The 14,811-nt window shown below is 41.5% G+C and overlaps 1 protein-coding gene across 2 annotated transcripts in view; it reads left to right on the top strand.

Moving 5' to 3' along the window:
- fbn1 (fibrillin 1) overlaps positions 1-14,811 on the top strand; it is an 86,674-nt gene that overhangs the window by 25,246 nt on the left and 46,617 nt on the right. For both annotated transcript variants that reach the window (XM_044029492.1, XM_044029491.1), the window contains exons 13-28: positions 80-199; positions 285-410; positions 2,211-2,333; positions 4,125-4,247; positions 6,301-6,453; positions 6,982-7,035; positions 7,296-7,421; positions 7,518-7,643; positions 7,767-7,886; positions 8,239-8,376; positions 8,466-8,516; positions 8,673-8,798; positions 8,893-9,120; positions 9,213-9,338; positions 11,776-11,904; positions 13,490-13,615. In XM_044029492.1, coding sequence (XP_043885427.1) covers positions 80-199; positions 285-410; positions 2,211-2,333; positions 4,125-4,247; positions 6,301-6,453; positions 6,982-7,035; positions 7,296-7,421; positions 7,518-7,643; positions 7,767-7,886; positions 8,239-8,376; positions 8,466-8,516; positions 8,673-8,798; positions 8,893-9,120; positions 9,213-9,338; positions 11,776-11,904; positions 13,490-13,615 — 1,995 coding nt within the window. The remainder of the gene's footprint in view (positions 1-79; positions 200-284; positions 411-2,210; positions 2,334-4,124; positions 4,248-6,300; positions 6,454-6,981; positions 7,036-7,295; positions 7,422-7,517; positions 7,644-7,766; positions 7,887-8,238; positions 8,377-8,465; positions 8,517-8,672; positions 8,799-8,892; positions 9,121-9,212; positions 9,339-11,775; positions 11,905-13,489; positions 13,616-14,811) is intronic.

Below are 14,811 nucleotides of genomic sequence, written 5' to 3'. Positions count from 1 at the left end.
GAATGGAGGGTTTTTTTTTTGGCGTAAATAGCAACCTTCAGGTAGACAATGGTGTTTGAGCTTCATGTTTGCTCTCCAGATGATGATGAATGTGAGCGAAACCCTTGTGCTCACGGTGAATGCGTGAACACGCCCGGGTCCTACATCTGTCAGTGTCCTGCTGGATTCCAATCCACTGCCACCAGGACAGAGTGCCGAGGTTACACACACACAGACACGCACATTAACACGTACAAACATACAAACAGTATGTGCTAACTGGGCTACCTGTTGGTCTCCTCCAGATCTGGATGAGTGTGTGGCCAACGGTCGTATCTGCAACAACGGCCGCTGTGTGAACACCGAGGGCAGCTTTCACTGTGTCTGCAATGCTGGATTTGAAATTACAGGCGATGGCAAAAACTGTCAAGGTTTGTCAATTTTTTTTGCATCTGCTTGCATGTCGTAGAAAACATATTTATACGATAGTTTTTTTTTGTAATAACCACAGTATGTGTAATGTTTGTTTAAAATACCCTGGATCTGGTGGAGGTTGTAATTTAATGTTGGCCACATTCATTATAAAGTAGTGAGAATTTTAATAGATCATGTTGGTGGTACAGTTGGTACCACCATCAACCCTTTATATATTTACTTTTATATATATATATATCTTTTATCCATTTGCGTCAATTTATTTTAGTGTGCTATAAAGTCTTGCTTGCCGTATTTCCAGATTGTTATGAAAACCTCTTTTCACCCCACACCTTTCCTGAGGGCGGATGTGGGTGGGCAGAGTTTGAAATACCCTCTCGCTCTCTTTTTCATTTTCTGACAGAACTATTCCTGTCCCTTTAAATTTGAACAGAAATATCCCCTTTACGACAGCAGACTTTTCACCCCCCAGTCCTCCGTCGTCGCTTTTTCAGACCTGCTATTAACACTTTTTTATTTCCAAAGTGGTCACGCTGCACTTTGTACAAACTACTTTGGATTCATCATACGCTCTGTCCTTATATTTTCTCTTGTCAGGTTTTATTGCTGACACATGAATGACATTTGAGGATTGGAGCGGAAAAAAGAAAATTCTGCCTCTTGTGCTCCAAGATCTGGCTTTATAGAGTTGGCTGCGTAAAGGCAACATATTTTGTCCACAAGTTCCTGAGTCGTCTCCTCGCGTCATTTTTTTTTCTTTTTTTTTTTGATGGACTTGATTCTTTGACAGCATACATAACTTGCAAATGTAATGATTTGACAGTGTGCTAATACTTTTCAAATGTGTGAGTACCCTTAAAACTACCATGGTGAGGGTTGGAGAAAAGTTTCTAAGTAGTGTTAAAAGTGAGTTCCAGCATTTGTCAAAAATAACAATAGAACATTGCTTAGACCTATGGTCCTCAAACTATGGTACGTGCGAGCTTCCTCTGGCGGTACTTGGAGGAAAATCAGAAATACTACTGCCGAGCTGAGGAATTTTGACCAGAGTGCGTAGAAAATGAAAAAAATAACATAATAACTAGTAGAGTTTGGACGAGTTCGCTCATTTACGTAGGGTTATGGTCTACTTTTTGTTCGTCTTGGTCTATAACGTCTTCCCACCAAGTTTCGGGAAATTTGGTGGAATTCCATTTTGCCTCTGTTTTCACATGGGGGGGCATTAGAGCCCTTGAGCAACATGCAGGTCCCGGGAACGATGCCAATATCGCATTTTTGCCACACCTGACCTCCATGCCAAGTTTCAAGAGTTTTTATTCACAGTAACCCCCTCAAAAATGACCGGAAAGCCAAGGATTTAATCATAATCTGGATAACAATAGGTTCCTCGCACAAATTTGTGCCAGGAGCCGTTTCAGCCCCTGCCATGGCTCGGGCCCTATAATAAATTAAATACTAATAATTAGAGTCACCTTATGTCTTCATCCATGTGAATCCAGTTTCACTATAACTGAAGTATACGTGAGGAAGAGGAGGATGATGAGAGAGCAAATTATCTTATTGGAAATTACACCACTATATTTTAACGTTGGCGATAATATTGAGCTCGACAGCTCAATATTTTCTCATGTGGTACTACAATTACGTTCTGTTACACTACATCTGAATGAAATGAAAACTGTGTGGTCAGTGATAATTCATCGTATGCCATTTGTGCTTTTTAAACCATACATCCTTTTCTAAATGCAACACCATCTATCAATCTAATCCATTGATTTATTGCTGTTCCTCCACAGACATGGACGAGTGTCTGATCAGGAACATGTGCCTCAACGGACTCTGCATCAACGAAGACGGCAGCTTCAAATGCATCTGTAAACCAGGGTTCCTCCTCGACACCAGTGGACGCATGTGTGTAGGTGTGTTGGTCGCAGCAGAGCTCACAGAACACAAGGTCGTATGAGTGGAAGATTCTCTATACCTCCTCCAGCTCTGAGCCTGACGCCACTGTCTGCAAGATGGGTCAAATATCCAATGTACAGTAGATGGACACAGATTAGTGAAGTATTCCCGCATTATCGCCTAATCAAATTTAGCTAGAAAGCCAACGTTAGCCAAGAGTCAATGTTAAGTATGCAATTACAATGATTGAACAAAATATGTTCAACATATCAAGAGTGACACCCTGTCATCTGTAAACTAATGTCTTATGAATCAGTTTAAGCTTATTACCTCATGTTTTAGAATAGAATAGAATAGAATACAATAGAATAGAACTTTTTCCACACGGAGCAGGAACTTCTTCTTTTCTTTACCAGGTAGTTTAAAATGAAAAGATACATAGCATTCTCCGGTCTAGTATGGAATATCTGTATGAAAGTAGTCAGTAATAGATTTGGCTTATTCAATTTTTTAACTGAAAAATCCGTATCTACGTATTGAATCTCATTGAATCAAACTGCGTAAGATAGTATAATGACAATTATAGGTAAGGCACGTTAATTTTGTATAGCACATTTCAACAACAAGGCATTTCAAAGTGCTTTACAGTAAAAACAAGGAAATACAACAGCAGCAGCATGAAGGATATAAAAGGCATAATAAAACACAATAAAAACAATTATTTAAAGAAAGGTAGAAGAAATTAAAAGTTGAGGTGCAGCAGGGATATTGTATTTTCATTTAAATGCTGTTGCAAACAGGTCGATTTTAAAAGAATGAATTGATTTAGTAGACCTGAACTTAAGATTAGATAAGATAAGAGATCAGTTCTCTTGCATTTTCAGTTAACCTTGCTTCAGTAAATGTTGGTATGTTAGTGGTTCTGTTATGTGAGCCTTTGCACACAGGGTAAAAATCCCCCTAAAAGCCTTGGAAAAATCCCATAGCATCCTGGCAGGCCAGCTGGACATGTGCATAGTTGGGGCCCCGCCTATTTTGAGATACAAGCAGACAGCCTTTCCTAAACTTGTTCAGTGCACAGAGAAGAGCTTTAGCCTTCTCCCTAAAATGACAAAACACATTGCAATTTGGTCAGGACACACAATACGTACGATTCGATGTTATCGGGTGATGTATTGGACTTGAGCTCAACATCAAACGGAGTTTACATTAATGTCATGTTGAAAATATGCGCCATAAATCTCTTAACTAAGCCACCAAAGAAGAGTGGAGAAGAAAAAGGAATGTGTTCAGTGTTGAACCTGCAGCTACAGTGTTTTATCTTGCAATCCAGACATTTGCTCGAGAAGATACTGACCTGGTTAAGTCATGACAGAATAAATGAATAAATAAATAAATGAATAAGAGAGCAGGGTGTGGGTGAAATGTGCTGATGTATGCAGTCATTAATGACATGTGTCGTCTGAAAGGGCCCTGGGACCGCATTGTTTCTCTCTCTGCAGTGTGTTTGTCCCCCAAACACACCCAGACAGAGCACTCACAACACAAATGCCGCTGTTTACACTCATTATGATAATTATCATAATATGCTGATGGGATTAAGGGGAAGGAGAAGAATGTTTGCTTAGTTTAGATCATAAAAATGAAGCGGTGCAGAGTTTTGACTGCTTTTCTTTAATGACTCAGGTGCCCAAGGTCTTTATTAGCACGTGCTTCGGCAAAATGTTGGTTTATTTTACAGAGATTCTAACCTTTTATTGTTTGTTTTTGCGAAGAGGAATAAAACATTCTCCGCATCTGCTTTCCAGACATCGACGAGTGTGAGACTCCGGGCATGTGTATGAACGGCCACTGCGTCAACACAGAGGGCTCTTTCCGCTGCGAGTGTATGGCTGGGATGGCGGTGGGCTTGGATGGACGGGTCTGTGTTGGTGAGTAAATGGAGCTGTAGTTTTGTTTCCAAGTCTAGTTTGTGTGTGTTTTTATTGGATACTGTGGCATACAGACATTTCACACCAATCCCTGTTCAAAAGCAACACAGTCCTTAGGTGATGGCAGCTGCACGGCCATGTATTTTTGCTTCAGGAGTAACTTAAGGCAACTTTTTTTGTATCTGGCACACGTCCTTCTGCGAATCGTGTGAAAGTGTTGCGTCGCTGCATCTCATGTCTCTGTTTGTTTAAGTCGATAATCGACTGCTTAAAAAGTTCTTAGAAAGTTTTGGTGTCGTGACAAGTTAGGGGAATACAAGGTACTTACCATGCTAACAGTTGTGCGTCAAGGTTTGGGTAACACAGCTTACTTTAACACAAAAAAAAAACCCAGCAATGTCTTGTGGGGTTCGGGGTTGGGCTCGGTTAGTGCTTTCTCATGTTCAGACAGAAAAATGCAACCCAAGCCTTGTTCTTGGCCCGACTTCGAACCAGACGAATCAATCAACTGACAAACTACTCGTACTCGCTGTTAGCTTTGAAATTTACCACAAAATCCATTTTCCTGCTGCTGCTTACTTATACCTTAACATAGATAATTTAATTCAGTATAACATGTAGTCCCACCCACCGCTGTGTCATTTTAGAATTTTTAGCCCAATTTTATACGTTATAAGTTCAATTTTATACGTTTTGAATAAGTTAGGTTTTTAAGTTAGCAGGGTAGTGTCTTGGGGCCGCTTGCTTTGCCCCAGCCTGTTGCAAGACAATCTCATTGTCTGAGTACTGAAAACTAACAAATATTAACCTATATTTTCCAGGGGACTAGTTAATGGAAACTCTAAACCAGCAAAATGTGAAATATTTTGTCAGTTATCATTCTCAATGACAGGTCCACAGATCTAGGACTGTGAAAAATCTTTGAAAAAACATAAACCAAAATTCAAAACAAGTGTGAATCTGTGACACTGAGATCCTGGTTTACATTTTTAAGTTCAGTTTTATACGTTTTAAGTAAGTTAGGTTTTTGGCAGCAGGGTAGTGTCTTGGGGCCGCTTGCTTTGCCCCAGCCTGTTGCTGTTGCTATTGTCTGAGTACTGAAAACTAACAAATATTAACCCATATTTTCCAGGGGACTAGTTAATGGAAACTGTAAACCCGCAAAATGTGAAATATTTTGTCAGTTATCGTTCTCAATGACAGGTCCACAGATCTAGAACTGTGAAAAATCTGTGGAAAAAACATAAACCAAAATTCAAAACAAGTGTGAATCTGTGACACTGAGATCCTGGTTTACATTTTTCATATTCCGTCGCTGTTCTTTGTTGTGGTTTTTAGTCACTTTTTTAAATCCCTGTTTGTTGTCATCACTGTATGATTATTGTCATAATCTTTCCTGTTTTTTGTCTGTGTCGGTTTTACTGTCAGTCGCTCTGCTTGTTAGAGTTAGAGTGTTTGTTTTATTCTTTAAGCCCAACTAGGGACAAGGACTCCAAATTAGCTAAGGCTTGGCATCCTATATATACACGACACAGGTTACACTTCTTATATGTATCATATGTGACAAAGAAATAGCATAGAATTATGATGTCAGTGAGCTAATAAGCTGATATAATCCTGTTACCAATTGCAACCACGCGCTGCGTCACTCACTCATGAGTACGTATTGATCATCAATGATAAATGTTTTCCTGCCTCCTCGTGTTCCATATCCCCTGGACGGGCAGTCGGGAGTCCAGATCTGATTGTGCCTTTTTCAGCATTCCCACATTCACTCAAAACACAACTCTGTGTGTATTGTGTGGGAAGTATTGACATGCTGTTATTGAGTCTGGCTGAGCTTTCTCGGTGATGATATCAGTGCAGTAGAATGCCTCAAATCCCCAGATATTATGGAGAGAGAAAAGCCATTTGTTTTGCCAGCCTTGTTGTTTATTGGAGCCACGGGCTCTCGCTCTTCTCGCTTTTCCCTCTTTTCTGTCTGGTTCTAGCCTCGTTGCAGACCCCTTTGCCTCATCTATGTTTCTGTTTTGTCTTGTTTTGTCTGAAACAGACACACATATGCGCAGTACATGTTATGGCGGCTACAAGAGAGGACAATGTGTTAGGGCTTTATTTGGGGCTGTGACCAAGTCGGAGTGTTGCTGTGCCAGTACAGAGTACGCCTACGGGGAGCCGTGCCAGCCCTGCCCACCACAAAGCTCTGGTATGGATATTCCAATCACTCCACCCTTTACACATGTGGAGCCACCTCGCTCTGCCTGACACACACACACACACACACACACACACATACACACAAGCTGCAAACACAGCTTGCGTTAAATTCAAAACACACCTGTCAATGTCAGAATGACCAGATGAAACGCTTTGTCTTCCCCTGACATACCAGATTGGATTTCAGTGAAATGGTCACGGCTGAGACGCACACAATCAAGAGAGTCCACACACAAGCATGCATCGCACACAGAAACACACACTTCATGCAGTCACTTCTCATTAGTCCTGCCAATTAAAGTCCTCTGTATCAACACACGCCAGACCTGCACCACATTAAGGAGCTGCTTTTATATACATTCAGGCCAAATGAGAAAGCATAGAAATGGATAATGACATGGTGTGAACGTCTTACTTTGAGATTTCTTGGATTTTGGCTCATGCAATGTTTTATAACACTGTTTTGTTTTGTTTTGTTCTTATTTTTTATCAACTAAACTTGTGTGTTTTCTTGCAGCTGAGTTCCTGGCTCTGTGTCCTAATAGCATTGGCATAACTGGTGACGGAAGAGGTAATGACCACAAAGCTTGTGTGTTGCATGCATTAAAGCTGTAGTGGGTCACTTTTAAATATAAACAATACAAATGTAAATGTCTCCCTGTATATATGTGTATAAATCTGGTGTCGCCCAGTGACATTCGGGAAGGTAGAATAGTAATATCAATAACAATAAAAAAAATGATTAAAAGTTACACACTGCAGCTTTAAAAGCAGATATTATTAGATGTTTTCCTGTTCTGATTTTCTATTGTTTATTCTTTACCTGGTCAGATATTAACGAGTGTGCCCTCGACCCTGAAATCTGCCAGAATGGAGTGTGTGAGAACATGCTGAGGACGTACAAATGCACCTGCAATGAGGGTTTTGAGGTTGACCTCACGGGAAAAAACTGTGTTGGTAGGTGCAGCGATTAAAAAAAAATACAAAGGTGAACAGCTTTGACGTCGGTGGAGTAATCTGTGTGTGTGTGTGTGTGTTTGTGTTTCCTCTCAGACATCGACGAGTGTGTGATGAACAGAATGCTCTGTGAAAACGGGCTGTGCAGGAACACGCCGGGCAGTTTCACCTGTCAGTGTCCCAAAGGATACCGCTTTGACTCCGAGACGGACGTCTGCGAGGGTCAGAGACTCTCTGTCGTTCGGTTTATTATCACTGTCTTGCTGCACGAGACGCGTCTGCTGTGCCGGACTGATGTGAAGACAAAATAACAACACGCTTTTGTTGGGTTTTTGTCTCCAACAGATGTGAACGAGTGTGAGTCCAGTCCCTGTATCAACGGAGAATGTAGGAACAGCCAAGGGTCCTTTGTGTGTTTGTGTTCAATGGGCAGTTCACTAGACAGCTCTGGTCTGGAGTGCATAGGTAAGTGAGCATTTAAAATAAATAAAGAAATAAATAGATGAAAAGAAATATGTATATGTATGTAATTTAGTGCCAATCCTGTAATTTTCATATTTTGTAAGATTAAGCTTTGTCTTACTTAGTGTCACTTGATAAAACCACTCAGTTGCAGAAAAGCAATGGCGATAAATTCATTATAATTTTATTTGTGTGGCACATTAAACTGAATTCAATTCATGTGCTTTACAGAAATAAAGAAGCACAAATAAGTCCTCCTTCTTGACAAAGTGGTTTGTTTTGGTTGGTTTTTTTTAGCTGCACGCACACAAACAGCTGCAATATCGCCGGTAATGTGTTCTGTCTCGTCAAACAGAAACTACTAAGAGCACCTGCTGGCTGAAAATAGTCAATAATCGCTGTGAGGTCAACATCAACGGAGCTACGCTGAAGTCCCATTGCTGCGCCACACTGGGCGAGGCCTGGAACAGCCCGTGTGCCAAATGTGAAAAAGGTGACACAATGAAATTATGCAAGACCGTATCGTAGTTTCAGCCTTAAGTGCGATGACTGATGTCGTGTTGTGCGTACTCCTCTTTTTAGATCCAATCTGTGGTAAAGGCTTTGCTAGAGTGAAGGGGAATAACTGTGAAGGTAAGTTTGTGGTGTTGGAAACCTTTTTGATCTAGAAAGGATTAGATGTTGTTGACAGGATGGACAAACTGGTGGACTGGAATCACATTTAAAGTCAGACTTTCTGTTTCTTGTGAAATAGTTGATGTCATTGCTGTTTTTGTTTCTGATTGTCAGACGTGGATGAATGTCAAGTGTTTCCTGGAGTGTGTATCAACGGCAAGTGCATCAACACACCAGGCTCCTTTTTCTGTCAGTGTCCTCCGGGGATGACCGTTGATGTCAGTGGCAGGATGTGCATTGGTGGGTATTACACGCACAATGTGAGATTGTGTAATACTCTCTTTGGTCTGATTTCACTTAACTTTGAGTATGTGTGTTTTCCTGTGACTTCCAGACCTGCGTACGGAGCATTGTTACCTCACCCATGAGGATGAGCGCTGTGGCGCTCCGATCTCAGGGAAACACCGCGTGGACGCCTGCTGCTGCTCAGTCGGCGTGGCGTGGGGCCCTGAATGTGATGAGTGTCCGGAGAAGGGGTCTCCAGAATATGCACAGCTCTGTCCTCGGGGGCCAGGCTTCTCACACAGGGGGGACTTCATTAATGGCAGACCCTTCCTGAAAGGTATCATGATCTCCAAAGACTGTGTAGACTGGGGGGGATTTTGCATCAATGGTCTCTCACATCTGTCCTTATCGTTCTTCTCTGTGTCATAGACATAAACGAATGCAGGATGATAAACACGCTGTGCTCACATGGGAGGTGCCGAAACACCATTGGCAGCTTCCGTTGTCGCTGTGACAACGGCTACGCCCTGGACTTCGATGAACGCAATTGTACTGGTGAGTAGCTGTGGTGGGATTAGCAGATTATTCATTCAGTCAATTAAAAAAATATTTGTAATCTAAACAATCTGAAAATATCTTTGGACAAAGTGCACCCAGCAATGGTGCACACAGAACTGCAATCGCTTTTAGCCACGTTAGCAGCTCTTGCTACATAACTATCCACGACAGGCACTGCTCTGCTAACCTCAAATAGCCACGTCCAGCACGTGCAGTAGCATCTAGTGAGGCATATGATTGACTTTGTTGGAGAAAATGAAAAGCAATATGCCATCACAACCCCTTTTAGCAACATTAGCAACAGACCCTGCAGACTTGATGTTGAGCAATACAGCAACAAGTTCTTCCCTCGGAAGCTACTAGCTTGTATGTAGCTGCATTCACACCAAACGCTTGGTTTTTTCTACGTTATTCGTACCACAGGATCAATGCATTTTTATTCAACATCACTAGCTGGTCAGCCCGAGCACAAACCGCCAGCTTTAGCAACTCCTTCACTGACTATTTTCGTCCCGGTACATATAGCAACTTGCGTTTTGGAGCATCGGGCAGTGTTGCCAGATCAGATTGACAGTTTCCAGCCCAATCACATCGTAGAACCCGCCCAATCCAATAAAAACCAGCCCAAACCACGAAGTTGCCAGACACTCGTGTAAACCCGTAAAATCATAACACATAGACATCCAGAGCTTCATATAGCATCAAATAGCCACACATAAATGATAGATTAACAGGTTTATTGCAACCAACAAGAGCGCAGTAAATCAACCATTGGCTACACAAATTGCAAGATGAACCTCTGGCATCCTAGCACCAGGCCCAGATTAGTAATAATAACAGCTGCACGTAAAAAGGTGCACAGCGGGACTTGTGTTTTTTTGTGGCGCCATGTTCTTTCAAATCATTAAGCTGAGCTCTTATTTCTGTGTTACAATACTTGCAACAGGCTTTAGAGTCGTCTCCTGTGACAGCCGCGATCCAGGTCTTAAGTTCAGGGTCTGTCTCCCATTCGTTCGTGTAGCATTTCTTATATTTTCCCCACTTCGGCATGATGCTGCTGCTTAGCTAGGTCACCCGCTTCATATTTAGCGCGGCTACAGTGCTGAACTGACGTCACGGACCGGTACGTTGCCATGCCGATTGAATAGCCCACAACTACCTCAATTATTTATTTATTTAAACTATTTATTTATTTATTTATTTGAGAGAGAGAGAGAGAGAGAGCTGTTTTTACAATATTAAAAAACCCGCCAAATGTGGACAAAAGCAGCCCAAATTTTATTCACCCGCCCAATGTATTTTTTCCCCGCCTGACGTAAACAAAAGAAGCCCAATTGGGCGGAAAACCGCCCAATCTGGCAACACTGGCATCGGGTGCCCACACACGGAAATGATAATTTTCTCCTCCATTTTGAGCAGAGTCTGGGTGCCTGCACGTACGTGACATCATCCAGAGAATCTCAACAAAGCTAATCATTTTTACCTCAAGTGTTGGAGTGAAAAACGTACACGTGAAATTCACGTCTACTCGTGTCTGTGCGCTGACTTTGTATGTAAACCCGCACCGCGTCTGCTGTAAACACACTTCCTGTTATATAATGAATAATGATTTCTTTGTGCTCCGACGACAAAAGAACAACAAAGCCTAAAAAAAGTAAGGACAACATCAACATCAATACTGACTTGTCAGCCAAATTATTCAAGTAAATGTTATTATCAGTTAGTAGCCCATGGTTTCACACTTTGAATCAGCAGTTATTGTTACAGGTTCATCAGCAGCAACATCATTACAGCGTTTACATCTCAAACAGTCTATGCATTTTCCATCAGTGCCCCTTCTTCTGAATACCTCTGCCAACACCAATTACAGTAAAATGGTGTAAAGCCTTCGCCTACATTCAACTCATTCACTCTAATGGCAATCTGGCTGCGTTGGACATGTCGGAGCCAGTCCTTATTGTCTGGTTAGACGCATTACTGCTCTGTTGAAATGTGCACACACTCTTTTATGGTTTAAATGCCAGTGTCGGTACTTTCTCTGAAATTATTTATAGGCTCCACATAAGTAAATGATATCTAGGACCTTTTAACCCTGTATGAGTGATATACCAGTCGCTGAGTAAAGTGTTTCAAAATGTGGATTAAAATCAAAAGGAACTGTGCCTTAGGTTTTAGACTTTGGCAGAATCAGCTTAAAGACCTTAAATCCCCCCTTAATTGTATTTTATAGTGTTTCCTTAATGTTTTTACCTTCTGTTAAGTATTTTATTCTTTGTTTGCCTCACAATGACATTTCTTTCTTTAGCGATATTGCCTTTTTTTACGGCAGACCTTATCTGTCTTCACCTCTGTGTTAAATCACTCAGTTTTCTCAGTGATATATGGACGTTATTGTAATTTCCCGAGGAAACTTTACTCTCTTCATTTCCTGCAGACATTGACGAGTGCCGCATCTCTCCGGACCTGTGCGGACAAGGCCGCTGCGTCAACACACCGGGAGACTTTGAGTGCGAGTGCTTTGAGGGTTATGAGAGCGGCTTCATGATGATGAAGAACTGCATGGGTACGTGATGAGTCCTCGCACCTCCACAACTTCCAGATGATAAAATACACACAGCTAATCACACGATTGGCTTCACTTACACTACATGCAGCCTATTGCACCTTTAAACATTTTTTTATATGAAATAATTTTGTCTAAAAGTTGCGAGTGAGAAACTGGATCTCCTCCTCCAACACCCTGTTAAAAGTGGCATGGTCTGAGCGCGCGGAGCTCTGCCAACCAACACAGCTTTGCACAGATTAGAAAGCCTGCCACGCTACAGTCACAACTCAGTCATCGCCTCCGTGCTCCCACATGGGCCGTAAGCTGTGGATGAGGTGCTTGGGCTAACATGCCAGACCTGGAACTCACTGTTTAGACGGCTAATGAGATCTGAAAATTTGCAGACTGCGTGAAGCTCAGCCATTGTCACAATTGCTTCACATAACTCGTCCATGAAGAAGTCCAATTATTTTCTTTTAAAGTTGAACTACATAAGTTGATAGGTTTCTATTATGTATGTATATCAAAATGTGGTCAAAGAAAATCTCCATCCACTGCTGTCACAATAATATAAATGTTCTCCAAGGTAAGGAGTAGGTGGTTCAAAAGTACAGTTGGATGAGAAGGTGTAACTTGATGTGCAAGTAGCTGTTGATAAATGATCGCGTTTTGTTTCTACGTCTCGTTGTAAGTAATATTTGCTTTTTGCTCTGGGTCGGGGGAACGTTGTAATACCATCAGTCCACACACACAGTGCCGTCTCTTGTTACCTTCTTTTTCGCCGTTTCTGCTGTTTTTCACGTTTTCCAGTGTCATACGATTTCTCAAGATCATTCTTCATTCACTGAACTATTTCCACTGCACTTAGTCATCGCTACCTTCGACTGATGCACCAACTTTTCCACCAACCTTCAAGCAGAAAACACCTTTTAGCAATATTTTAAGTTCACAATTCATACAGCACCTACATTTTTCCAAAATTTTATATGGGAAGGCGTTTCGCTTGCATACACACTCAATGTATATTTAGAAGTGACTGATTCTAATTCTTAAGGACACACACAATCGGCTGCCCTGCAAAATGGCCCTTGCATACAGCTACATATGCTAATTTTCTGCCATCTGTAAAAATACTTAGTGCCCTATTTCTGTTGCAGTCCGTCTTTAACACTGCTTGATTAAATTCTTGGGGAAAAACTGCGCGCACACACACACACACAAGACGGAGAATCTCAATACTTTTGTTGGCCTAAAGCCGCTATTGGATAAAAATTGCTTGCTGTGCCAAAAGACAGGATCCGGGACTCAGAGTAACGCGGGCAGGGTATCAATTGTGAGATAATTATACTAATTGGGCAATTAGGCTAGCAAAAATAATTAACTGGTAAAAAATTGCACAGCTCCTTGACCAAACTCTTTATTTTTCTTACTGTCAGTCTGCATTCTTAACATTGCTGCCAGTGATGGAGCTGCTGCTCATGTTCCTTCCACTTTAGTCCCATATTTGTATCGATATTTGTTATCGATCCCCTGGACCAGGTCCGAGTGTGACTGAATCCCGACACTGTAGAATTAAATACCTGTGTCTGTCTTCCACCATCAGACATCGACGAGTGTGAGAGGAACCCTCTGCTGTGCCGTGGAGGTGAATGTGTAAACAGTGAGGGCAGCTTCCAGTGTGTGTGCCCAGACGGACATGAGATTGCACCCGATGGCTCGGCCTGTCTAGGTGAGTAATACGAACAAACTGTACATGTATAAGTACTGTGTATTTTAGTTATTTATTTATTTGTTTGATTCAAAAGGGACAATTCTTGACCATGTGATGCACTTTACCAGATAAGAGCATCGAGCTAATTCACACCTGCGATTACGTTTTCACACGTAACCCGAAGCACATCGTAGGCGTCTATCTATCTAAATCATTTAAATGCACTTTGTGTAAACAAGCATAATATTTTGTCATAGTTTTATACAAATGTCACTTAATCTTGTTTGGGCGTAACCCAACGTAAACCAAAAAGGCAAAGTAGGTCAAATAAAATAGTTTGTACATTCCACAGATAAGAGGGGAAGGATTTAAAAATAAATAAATGGGATGGGTGGGGTTAGGGCAAGGTCAGTCTCGTTCTGAAAAACTCACAGCTGAAACATGTGGTTCGCTTTTCCATTATACAGTTCTAGCACCAACTTAAATCAACTTCACTTTGTTTTTTTTTTGCCTATCCAATAAGGATAGTACCCGGTACCTGGTGCTTTTGTAGTATCTACTCTGGCCTATAGTGAAATGTGATGTCAACAGACTGCCGGCCACCGATTGGTCAGAGAGTGTCGCCACTGGAAAGAGTCATGAGAATCAAACCGAACAATGCCGAACTGTAGATGAGTTAAAAAGACTTAAAAATCCTGAAAATATGCGTTTATCTCCAAACTTTTAGTAAGGACATTTCTAAAATCTCAATATTTAACAGAGGAGTCGAAAACCGGCGATCGTGAGCCCAATCACAACCCGGTGAACCTTCAGTTCAGTGACAATAAGTACTGAACTAATCTTTTTAATTTTATTAAATCTTTTTAACCACGTTGAGGAGGGGCTGTGAAGTAATGGAAAACGACGTGCCAGATACCAAATTTCACATTTTGGTTATTTGAGCACCAAGCGGCACCTGCTCACTAACTACGTTAACCGCTGTCTTCCTTCCCATTGTTGCACATCTCCCACGATTAGCTTAGAGCATTGAGCCATCGTTCTAATGACCTCATGCAGCGTATTGAGGTTTTTATTCAATGATGAAACAATCACCGCTCCATAAACTCATTTCTTGTCTCCATTACCACCCAAACTAATTAAAGCATTAGCCGAAAAATGACTTACTTCATCTCCTGTGAGACGACGGTTATTCTATTATTTTCTCACGTGTTGGG

The sequence above is a fragment of the Solea senegalensis genome, linkage group LG7, assembly GCF_019176455.1.
Source record: "Solea senegalensis isolate Sse05_10M linkage group LG7, IFAPA_SoseM_1, whole genome shotgun sequence".
Taxonomy (NCBI): domain Eukaryota; kingdom Metazoa; phylum Chordata; class Actinopteri; order Pleuronectiformes; family Soleidae; genus Solea; species Solea senegalensis.
The sequence above is the reverse complement of the archived record's forward strand: the minus strand, read 5'-3'. Positions and strand labels throughout refer to the sequence as shown.